This window comes from Phodopus roborovskii, unplaced genomic scaffold (genome assembly GCF_943737965.1).
Source record: "Phodopus roborovskii unplaced genomic scaffold, PHOROB, whole genome shotgun sequence".
In the NCBI taxonomy this organism is placed as follows: Eukaryota; Metazoa; Chordata; class Mammalia; order Rodentia; family Cricetidae; genus Phodopus; species Phodopus roborovskii.
In genome coordinates this window covers 1,034,916-1,046,936 of record NW_026126624.1, presented here as the reverse complement: position 1 = coordinate 1,046,936, position 12,021 = coordinate 1,034,916, and the positions used below count along the sequence as shown (strand labels likewise).

At 40.4% G+C, this 12,021-nt stretch overlaps 1 protein-coding gene across 2 annotated transcripts in view; it reads left to right on the top strand.

Moving 5' to 3' along the window:
* The window catches only part of Chd2 (chromodomain helicase DNA binding protein 2), a 113,435-nt gene that overhangs the window by 81,732 nt on the left and 19,682 nt on the right, over window positions 1-12,021 (top strand). For both annotated transcript variants that reach the window (XM_051206522.1, XM_051206521.1), the window contains 7 exons: window positions 1,041-1,179; window positions 1,314-1,464; window positions 2,526-2,648; window positions 4,224-4,352; window positions 5,639-5,779; window positions 8,443-8,577; window positions 10,603-10,781. In XM_051206522.1, the coding sequence (XP_051062479.1) occupies window positions 1,041-1,179; window positions 1,314-1,464; window positions 2,526-2,648; window positions 4,224-4,352; window positions 5,639-5,779; window positions 8,443-8,577; window positions 10,603-10,781 (997 nt within the window). The remainder of the gene's footprint in view (window positions 1-1,040; window positions 1,180-1,313; window positions 1,465-2,525; window positions 2,649-4,223; window positions 4,353-5,638; window positions 5,780-8,442; window positions 8,578-10,602; window positions 10,782-12,021) is intronic.

Genomic DNA, 12,021 nt, shown 5'->3' with positions numbered 1-12,021 from the left:
CTTTCAGGACTCTCTGGTAGGGTGTTCAGGTCAGGTTTATAGTAGTAGCATGAATTCCTACCTGGAGGAGGTTTTGGATTCAGTCAGAAAGCATTTGTGCAACCCTTGTAGCACTTAGTCCCTGGTACTAGTGGCTGTTTCTTATATCTCTGCCAGAATTTCTTTTAAGATAGATTCCTAGAAGTGGGGTTGTAGAGTCCTAAAGTAAATGTATGGAGATTTTGTTTTGGTATCACTAGATTCTCCTGGGTGCTACCAGTAGATGGTTGGTAGTGCCTGCTGGCAAGCTTCACAGACAGAATGTGGCGTTATTTATTTATTTATTTATTTTTTGCTTGCTTGTTTGTGAGACAGGTTGTCTCTATGTAGAACAAACTATCATAGGACTCACTGTGTAGACCAGGCTGTCCTGGAATTCACAGGCACAGGGGATCCTCCAGCGAAGTGCTGTGATTAAAGACCTGTACCACCACACCTGGAAAACATTTGGATTTTTGCTACCCTGATAGGAGAGAAAGAAGACTTATTTATTTATTTATTATTTATTTATTTATTTATTTATTTATTTTTGGTGAATGAGGTTGTGTCTTTTAAGATTGATGTTTATGTGTTGTTTTATGTAAACTGTCGATACTCATTTTTCTAATTTTTCTACTGAGAACCATCTTTGTTCTTACAAAAAAAGTGGCATCTTGATTATCTTATAGTTTTTTACTTAGGCTCTGGTTAGAGTGGTTTTATTGTACTTGTAGGTGAATTATGATTTCCACATGCCATCTGTGATGGTCAGTCTTTATTATTATTTCAGTATGTGTTAGCCTAAACATGAGGTTGTACTTTTCCAGAAGTAATAACTGGAGATAAATATGACTCATCTAAAGCACTTACTTTTGGTTTTTCTAAAAGTTAACATTAAATTTGCTTTAGAGTCTTCTGTTAACTAAGTTTACAGTAAAGAAGAATAAACAGGAAAATTAAGGTACAAATGGCAATACAAATTTTAAGATTCAGTTAAGGAATATAAAATTTATATCCTTTAGGGAAAGGACCAGGCAAGAGAAGAGGCCCGACAATCAAGATCTCTGGGGTTCAGGTTAATGTGAAGTCCATTATCCAACATGAAGAAGAGTTTGAGATGCTGCATAAATCTATTCCTGTGGACCCTGAGGAAAAAAAAAAGTGAGTGTCTTTACTATGTACCTGCATGGCTGGATGGACATAGAATGAGGTTAGAGCTGTGTGTGGTTGGGGATGATTCTTCAACATGTTGGAAAGGCCTCCTTTTCTCAGGCCCTTGGTTTTGAACCCCTTAGATACTGCTTAACCTGCCGGGTCAAAGCGGCACATTTTGATGTCGAGTGGGGCGTGGAGGATGATTCTCGCCTGTTGCTTGGGATCTATGAACATGGTTATGGAAATTGGGAGCTAATTAAGACAGACCCAGAGCTAAAGCTCACTGATAAAGTAAGTAACTGTCATGCTGGATGTTTCTAGATTTGTTGTGTAAGATTTTTGTATTGGTGACTTATCTTTAACTGTTTTCAATGTGGTGGGGGGGGGTTCTTTATCTTTGGGAAGTTACCATCTTTAGTGGACTGTGTCGTGTTTCCTAGATAATGATAAAAGGAAAAATGACAACCAGAGGAAATTATATAGGAGAAATCTTAAAATTCTGGTATATATTATAGGCCAAATCTCATTACAGCAAGTATCAGATGGTCAGTTTACTGGGACTGAAAGCATTCCTGGGCCTTCCTTGTTGGCCCATTGTTTAACATTTTTTCATCTCAGTACACAGAGTACTAGTGAGTGTCACCTTGGTATTTTTTGTAATGAGATTGAGCTCTGATTGTACTTTTTTCCACAAAATTGAGCCTCCCACCCATTCTCTTTCAAATAGCAAGGCTGTGCTTAGAGCTGTAGGCAGGGGCAGTTGACTGGACCCACTCCATGTGTGGTCCTCTCAGGGCTTTGTCCTGGCACATTAAATACTGCTCATCCCACCTGTGTTTAGGAGGGTGATAGCACCCTGCTTAGAAGCACTGAGACCAAATCCCGTCCAGCCAGAGAGGTCCAGCTGTGGTAGTCAAACAGACCATGTCCTGGCATAGCTCAGTGCTCTCCGGCAATGCTCTAAGAAGCATTTTCAATCTAAAACGAAGCTTTAACCTAGCTCCAGGGATTCCCTGCTCCTGGAAGGAGGAAATCCACGACGGCTGGGATGCTCTAGCAGATGAAGCCACAAGCCCCTCCTACCTGAGTTGTTCTACCCTGTTAACAGCACAGGTAGGAGCCAGTGGGAGAGCTGGATTTCTCCATCCCATTTTGTAAAACAAGAATGGCTCATGAGGGATTTTCAGTGACTGGGAGCCATGGACATGAGAATAGGATCTGAGGCTTTAATCTGTGTTTCGGGTGGTTGGGAGGGAAAGGACTGTGCTGAGTTCTTTGTTGTCTCTGTTTATCTGGATTCACTAACCAGGTTGTGGGTGGTGGTGGGTGCTTCTCTTCCTTTCCTGTTGAAGATTCTACCAGTGGAGACAGATAAAAAGCCCCAGGGGAAGCAGCTGCAGACCCGAGTGGACTACTTGCTGAAGCTGCTCAGGAAGGGTCTAGAGAAGAAGGGCACTGTGACCAGTGGAGAGGAGGTGAGTGAGTGAGTGTGAGGGAGCGTGTGGAGGGAGCGTGTGAGTGTGTGAGTCTGTATGTATGTGAGTGCCTGAGTGAGTGTGAGTGCATGAGTGAGTGTGAATGTGTGAGTCTGTGTGTATGTGAGTGTGAGTGCATGAGTGTGTGTGTGAGTCTGTGTATATGTGAGTGCCTGAGTGAGTGTGAGTGTGTGTGCGTGTGTGAGTCTGTGTATGTGAATGTGTGAGTGTGTGAGTGAGTGTGTGTATGTGAGTGGGTGAGCGAGTGTGTGAGTGTGTGAGTCTGTGTGTATGAGTGCCTGAGTGAGTGTGAGTGTATGTGAATGTGAGTGCATGTGTGAGTGTGTGTCTATGTGTATGTGAATGCGTCAGTGTGAGTGCATGAGTGAGTGTGTGTGTGAGTGTACGCATGAGTGAGTGTGTGTGTGTGTGTGTGAGTGTGTGTGTGTGAGTGTATGCATGAGTGAGTGTGTGAGTGTGAGTGCGTGAGTGAGTGCGTGCACTGCCAACTGGCTTTGCCCAGGGGAGGCTGTGACTCTGCGAGCTAAGAAGGACAAGAGATAACCTTTCTAGGTACTGCACAGCATCATGACAGTGCTCTCATGGTCAGAGATGGCTTTTGAGGTTGCTAAGAACAAAATGCTCTTTTATAATTGAACTCAGTATCCTGGTACCATTCTTAATATTCCACTCAAGTACAATTTCATTCATGCAGCAGAATATTATATATATCTTTGGATTGCCCTTATTCTTTCCTATGCTGCGTCCTCAGTTGGGGACATTTTGATATCTTCCTGGGCTGCTGTGATAATGGATTCCAGGAGTAGATAGTTGGATTCCACACTTAATTTCAGAAATTAGACTTCAGGTTTGTTTATATTTGGCTCACTAAAAAATACCAAGTTACTAATGAAGTCATTGGAAAGTTCTCTTTAGTTTCCCCATGGTAAGGTGTCAGAGAAGACAGAATCTAATGTTTGTACTTTGTGTGGGCATGTTGTTTATGTGCTCCCTGGCTGTGTCATGTATACATGTATGTATACAATAAATAGAACTTACATGAATAAAATCACTTCCATTTGTTTTACACAGTGGTATACTATCTGTAGATAGTATAGTGAGAATATAATTATGATATATTAAGTTCTACAGAGGCAAGTTAGATCATGCTTATATTGTTTATTTGATTGGCTAGCTAAACAATATTTTTACCTTTTTCTTAGTTTCAGATACCTAATTTTCAAGAGTTAATACTGTCACCTTTAATGTTAATTATATTTTTGTACACAAAATGTCTTAACCTTTTCTGGGAATTTTACCTTTAGGATGAATTCCAAAAATGAAATCAGTATTTTCAAGGAATATAGGCATTTAAAGTAGTATAGGCTAGGGAGAGGCTAGTAGGTAGTTTTGTTCAGTTTTATTTTCTTTCAGGTAAAATGACTTGCACCTTTGTTTCCTAAAGTGTCTTGTTTGTATTATGTGGCTGTTACTGCATCAGCTGGCCAGAATATTTCTTGGTCATGCTACTGGGTTGGGGCTGATTTGTGGTTTTCTCTTATTTTTATTTCTTAGACCAAACTAAAGAAGCGGAAGCCTCGAGTAAAGAAGGAAAACAAAGCCCCCAGGCTGAAAGATGAGCATGGGCTTGAGCTGTCGTCTCCTAGACACTCAGACAACCCATCTGAAGAGGGAGAAGTGAAGGTGTGGAACTGCATGAAATCATGTGATGTATTTGTTTACATACAGAGTTCATAGAATGTGTTTATCTTCACCTGAAATGTCAGAAGATAGTTATGTCTTAGTCACTGTTCTATTGCTGTGCAAGACAACATAAGTAAGGCAACTCATATAAAAGGAAGCATTTAATTTGGGGTTTGCTTAGGATTTCAGAGGCTTAGTCCATTATCATAGCCGGTAATAGGCATGGTGCTGGAGAAGTGGCTGTGAGCTACATCCTGACCCACAAGCAGACAGACAGACAGACAGACAGACACATACACACACACACACACACGCACACACACACACACACACACGAGAGGGGGGGGAGAGAAAGAGATGGGGGGCTTGTATGAGCTTCTTTTGAAACTTCAAAGCCACTCTCAGTGGCTTACTTTCTCCAACAAGGTCAGATCTCCTAATCCTCCTATTCCTATCACATTCCACACTCCTGGTGACTTAAGCATTCAAATATAGGAGCCTGTGTGGGCCATTCTTCTTCAAACCACCACATAGTGGCTCATCTTAAGTAAGCTACTGCAGATTCTTACATAACTGAGTAAACGATACAAACCATGATAGATGACAGTAATTACTTCCATTTTAGAGGATGAGAGAGATTGGTAGAGACTGGTTAACCAGGAGACTTATGACTTACATAATGCAGTTCAGTTAATTGAAGGTTCTCTCGAAGTTGGGCTTAGCCAGTGACTTGCCAATTTTTAATCTAGTCTGATGAAAGTGTAAGTACAGTATTTTTCAGTGAGTAACAACTCTGTAGTAAGATCTTATTCTATTCTGAATGTACTTCTTTGATGATGGTCCCCCAGGAGGGCCTCAGGGCGGGGATAGGGACTAACATAGCTTCAGATGCATGTTCTCAAATTCAGGTACTAACAGCCTTTTTAGTTACTAGCTGACCATGGACATGTGTAGTGTTTCTTTGGTCCTCAATTTTTTTCTGTTTGTAAAATGGGGACAGTAATGCTATTGTTTTAGGGGAGGGATGGTTCTGAGGATCGAAGTCAGGGCCTCATGAACACCGGACTAAACTCCATTTGGTCAATGCCTTAAAGAATAGCTTTGAGAATTAGATCAGCGGATGTAATGGTGTCTTCCTGGACAAGTCTAATGGGTTCAGAGTAATGTAAGTGAGTGCTGGTAGGGTCTGCCTGAAAGTGATCTAAGTTTCTGTACAGTGATGAGTTTCCTTTAGAAACAACGTAAGAAGCAGAAGACGAAAAAGTTCATGGTTTTCTGTTTCCTAGGATGATGGCTTAGAAAAAAGTCCAACGAAAAAAAAGCAAAAGAAGAAAGAGAACAAGGAGAACAAAGAGAAACCAGTGAGTTCTCGGAAGGACAGGGAAGGAGACAAAGAAAGGAAGAAGTCCAAAGACAAGAAAGAGAAGGTATCCAACATACTCATTTTGTAAATTCTGTTTAGATTTTAAAATAACACAAGGCACAAGCCCTAGGACAACTGTCCTTAAGTATATCCAGGAAGGAAGGTTGGGGGTGTGTAAGGAGAATCCCTGCACCCTCCATACAGGAAAGTGGAGATATGCACAGTCTTGCTTTTCCAACGTAGAAGACCTTTGTTTGATCTGTCATTACATATTTGGGGAGGGGTATTTGGAATGAGACAGGACAAGTGAGAGAATATGAGGTATAGGTTCTTAGATTATAATGTCAGAAGAATACAATCTACACACAATCAAGGTTGTTGGAAGAGTTTAGGATTCAAACGAAATACCACATGTCATCAGTAGCCACTGGGATAGCCTTGGCTAAAAAAGCCTTCATGTTGGAATTTTGTGAAGTTCATTATAAACCATAGAATTGATACAGCTTGGTGAGATGTGAAAAAATATTTTGTAATCAATCCTTAACCATTTCCCCAAGCAAATCACAGCTGTAATTCTGCCATCTATTGATGCCTTGATTTTTCTTTTTTTAATTTAAGATTTTATGTGTATAGATCCTTTGCTTGCATGTATGTCTGTATACCACATGTGTGCCTGAAGAAGCCAGAAGGATCCCCTGGAACTGGAGTTACGGGTGGCTGTGAGCTGCCGTGAGGGTGCTGGGCCTGGAACACAGGTCCTTAAGAAGAGCAGCCAGTGTTTATAACTTGTGGGTCACCTCTCCAGCCCTTGATATCTTACAAATTTCCCCGAAGAATATGAGCATAAATATAAAAATACTGGCTGGGCAGTGGTGGCACGCACCTTTAACCCTAGTGCTTAGGAGGCAGAGGCAGCAGAGGCAGGCAGATCTCGGGGTTTGAGGCTACCCTGGTCTACAAATTTAGTTCCAGGACAACCAGGGCTATATAAAGAAACCCTGTCTTGTAAAAATAAAAGCAACAACAACAGCAACAATTATATATGTAGGTATGTATATATTTAAAATAACGGTCAGCTCAGACCATTGGGTAACCTCTTTGTATATTGCAAACAACCTCACCGCTGAGGAACAGGTGATAAGGTCATTTGTAATAGACATGGCAGATTCTATTTGGCTCTGTGTAGTGAGTTTCATACTAAAATTACTTTCTGATTTGTAATGTTAGAAACTATACTGTGGGTGCTGGTGTCAGTTACCAGTTCTCACAACCATCTGTAACTTGGGGATCTGTTGTCCTCTCTTGGCCTCTGTGGACATTGCACACATGTGGTACACATGATGTTTGGAAGGCACATCCACATAGATAAAGGAGGAACGATACTATGATAAATTCTTTTGCAGCTGTATCTCAGAATAATGTTTTATTCTGTTTGTTTGCTTTGTTTTTTCTTTTCTTTTTGAGGACAGGTTTCACTAATAACCCTGGCTGGCCTAGAAATCAGAGATCCTCCTGCCTCTGATTTCTCTGTGTTGAGATTAAAGGCATATGCTACTACTTGGCATGTTCACATTGTTTCATGTTTAAGTGGTGTTTCCACCCCAGCTTATGCATTTTGTATCTCATGAACACATTATGAATACCTAGATCTTCTTGATCAGATCACTCATCCCTGATTCTTTCCTCATAACTACTACTATAAGGTTGATGTGACACCATGTTATCTGTGCTTTAGAATTTCCATTTTATTTATTTATTTATTTGTTAGTTAGTTAGTTAGTTAGTTTTTCCAAGACAGGGTTTCTCTATGTAGCCTTGGCTGTACTGGAACTCACTGTGTAGACAGGCTGGCCTTGAACACACTAGTTTTTATTTTAAGAATATTTATTTTTATTTTATGTTTATGTGTGTGTGCCTGAGTATGAGAACGGCAAGCAGGTAGGACCCTACAGAGATGTCAGATCCATGGAACTGGAAATAGAGATATTTGTGAGCCTTCATGTAAGTGCTGGGAACTAAATCAGGATCCTCTGTAAGAGCAAGTGTTTTAACTGCTGAGCCATTTCTCCGGGTACCCCATTTATGTTTTTTAAAATTTCCTTATTTTGGGCTCAATGCCTGTTCCTCTTGACTTGCAAGCCTTTACAGTTATGTAGTTAATACAGATTCCCAGATCAGAAGGTAGCTGTTAGGAAAGGCTGCTACATGATACTCTGGGGAGTTTTGTATAAATTTTTAGTCTCTTCATGACGTTCTTATAAATTATATTGATAAACTTGAAGCTGTAATTTAGTACCTTTAGAGCCAGAAATGGGAAGAATTGTTAATCAGCTGTTAATCTTGTAGGTTTGTGTAAATTGAGGTCATCATATTTACTTGCTCTAGCAATACCCCATAGGCATTGGATCGTAGGGCTGGAGCAATCCTTAGTGGTTAAGAGCTTGCTGCTCTTGCAGATGCCCTAGGTCCAGTTCTCAGCCCCCACACAGTGGTTCCAATGTCTAATAACTCCAGTTCCTGGGGTCTGGTGCCTTTTTATTTTTATGGCCTTTGCAGATTCATGCATAGGTGTGATACCCATAAACTCATGTATGCCCACACATACATTCATAGGAACACCACTACCACCTCCACCAACACCAAATAAAATAAAGCAAAACAAAAAGAAGCCTATGTAGATTTCAAGATTATATAAATGACAAGTACTGTTTGTAACTCTTTTCGAAGGTTAAAGGTGGTGATGCCAAGTCTTCAAATAAGTCAAAGAGATCTCAGGGTCCCGTCCACATTACAGCAGGAAGTGAACCTGTTCCTATTGGGGAGGATGAAGATGATGATCTGGACCAGGAAACCTTCAGCATTGTAAGTCTTGAAATAGAGGATGCTGATGCTGGGCACAGTGCTGTGCTCTGCCCTTTACAGGCATATCCACAGAGCTTCATTTGGTATACACATTAATTGGTGTGTTGTTTTGGAAGTATATTGCTTATTAATTATAATCAGGATGTCTTGTATTACTGTTTTTATGAGTATATGTAAGCCTGCATGAGTTTATATGTACCACACCTGTACAGGAACCTGAAGAGTTTAGAGGGGTTCTCAGAAGCATTTCTCAAAGAAGATTAGTCTATTGTTTATAGAGAAAATAGTATCTGTGACTAAGCTGAATAATAATAGGGCAGATAGATAGCTCCCTGGATCATGTTGGTGCTTTTAGGATAGGGTATAGAAGAGAAACAATGGATACTGTGGAGGTCTAATAAGAAGGGAATCTGACCTAGTCTGGGAGGACTAAGGAGTGATGTCTGAATTGGGTTCCAAAGGAAGAGTGAAATATAGTGGGGAAGAACGGGGATGAATATGCCAAGGCAAAGCAGGAGCATGTATGGTGCATTTGAGGATCTGATGGTGGCTCTTGTGGCTAGAATGGTGGACTGAGGCATGCCAGCTGATGAGAAGAAGGGCCTTGGCTAATGTTTGAAGTGCTAAGGTTTTGGATCATACTTTCTTCCATGCTGTGGAGCTAAGAGCTGGACCAGGAAATAGTTGTTTCCTCATGGAAGGATGGGAAGGTGTGGCAGTCTTTTATGTGTTCTACCATTCTCTTTCCAAACATCCACAAGTCAGGGCTCCCTTCAGCAACTCTTTCAGGCTAAAGAAAAAGCTGGCTTCTTTGAAATATGAAAATAGTCTTGACCTGGGATGACAAAAGAGAGAAAATTGAACCAGTTCTGTGTGGTCTTTTGGCCTTTCTCTGTATACTCTTAAAACATACTTGCATATGCATGCGTTTTGTTCTTTGTAGTTAAGTCAGTTTTCTTGATTTCTTTTATTTTACTTGACGATTATGTTTTGTATGAATTTTACTTATGTATTAAAAAATATCAATGAATGAGTGAATTGATTAAATGAATAAATTCATCATTTCTCTGTTCTTCCTTAATATATTGCTTATGAACAAAGTAATAGCTGCTGCTTCTATGGTACAGTTTTCCTTTTCTGTGTTATTGGGTTTTGTTTTTTGTTTTTAAATAATTTATTTTAACTTTATTTTATGTGCATTGGTATGAAGTTGTCAGATCCCAGGGTACTGGAGTTACAGACAGTTGTGAACTGACATGTAGGTGTTAGGAATTAAACCCAGGTCCTCTGGAAGAGCAGCCGCTGCTCTTAACCATTGAGCCTTTTCTCAGCCCCCATGTTACTGGGTTTTGAATCAAGGTTCTTGCTCATATTAGCTACATATGTGGCTAAATAAGGTGGTACATGTTTGTAACCCCATCCCCATGGAGACAGAGGCAGGAAGATTACAAACTCAAGGCCAATTTGGACTACATAGCAAGTTCCAAACTAGCTGGAGCTACATGGTAATTTACCTCTTCTTTAGAAATCATTTATGCATTTTTATTTTCACAGTCATTTGTAAGTATTTTCCAATTTGTAGAATCTTTTTTATTCCATTTTGAAATTGAAGTTAAACACTGAAAAATGCATCTGAGTTTCTAGCTGAGGAAATTACCACATAGTGCAGGGTTTTTGTTTTTTCATTATCAAGAAACTGGATGATCATGGTTTTCAGGTTAAGCCTATAATGCTGTCTTACATTTGATCTTCTTAGTGGCCACAGCCCTCTTGCAGATGAGGAAACAGGACATTCAGAGAGGCTAAGTCAGGTATCAAAGGTCCTCACAAAATCCCAAATCTGGTGACGGCACTGGTACCTCAGGGTTTCTATGTAGCTGCACTTGTCCCGTTCCACTGGTGTTACCCACTCCTATAGTGATGTGTAGCATGAGGGTGGGGTGTGTTTCTTAACTCTTGAGTGTGTGGATATGATAACTGAACTCTTTCCTGCAGTGGCTCATTTACTCTCTTGATCTGTTCCAGTGCAAAGAGAGGATGCGGCCTGTGAAAAAGGCACTGAAACAGTTGGACAAGCCTGACAAGGGACTCAGTGTGCAAGAGCAGCTGGAGCACACCAGGAACTGCCTGCTTAAGATTGGAGACCGCATAGCCGAGTGCCTTAAAGCCTATTCAGATCAGGAGCACATCAAATTGTGGAGGAGGTAACCCACTCTGGCCTTGAATCTCTCCAGTTTTCTTTGACAGTGTGTGGGTGTGCTCTGTTTTTTAAAATAGATAGCATAGTCACCCAATAAATCTTTTGCCAACAAAATTTTATCTGTTGACAACTTACCTGTAGGCTTCAACTTCTTTTTCATGATATAAGCCTTTTTGTCAAGCCCAGCCTTCTGATGTGGTAACATTCTGCTATTAATGTAATTTATAAGAGGAAGATAATAATAGTAATTAACTTTCTGGCTTATTCTCAGAATATTTGCTTTAAACCCATGAGACATAGAAACTAGAGTTATACTTTACTCATTTCAAGTTAGTATTTATGTATTGTTATATCTACCATAAGAAATTGGTTGGTTCCATACTTAGTTACTATTTCTATTACTGTGATATAACACCATGACCACAAGCAACTTGAGGAGGTGTTCATTTCAGCTATGACTCTCAGGTCACACTTCACTGCTGAGGGAAGTCAAGGCAAGCACTAAAGCAGGGCAGGAACCGGAGACCCGAGCTGAAACAGAGGCCATGGAGGATGCTGCTTACTGGCGTGTTCCTTGTGGCTTGCTCAGCCTGCTTTCCTATAGAACCAAGACCACTGGCCCAGGAGTGAGTGGGTTGGGCCTTCTCATATATCAGTCATCTATCAAGAAAATGTATGGGGACTGGAGAGATGGCTCAGCAGTTAAGAGCACTGACTGCTCTTCCAGAGGACCAGGTTTAATTCCCAGCATCCACATGGTAGCTGACAACTGTCTGTGACTCCAGTTCCAGGGACCCCCAGCACCTCACCAGAGATACATGCAGGCAAAATACCAATGCACATAAAATAAAAATAAGTAAATAAATGATCTTTAAAATTTATGACGGGTTTGCTCACAGGCCAGTCTAGTGAGGACGTTTTTCCCAAGCTGACATTAAAAGCACCAGTACAGGCACCAACATAGGAAACGAGACAATGGTTAGTCGATGCGTATGAACTTGGATCTCCATTTTCATCTCCTTTAGTTAAAGAACCCTAGTAGCAATTTAGATTAATGTAAGATATTATGGCTTATACATGTATTAATTTATAAACAGGTTAAGCATCCCTTGACAGACATGCTTAGAATTAGAAATATTTTGGATTTTAAAATACTCATAAACATAAGTAATGGCATGTCTTGGGAGGGGAAATCAAATCTTACACGAAATTCACTTTTATTTCATGTACTTAATATATTCTTA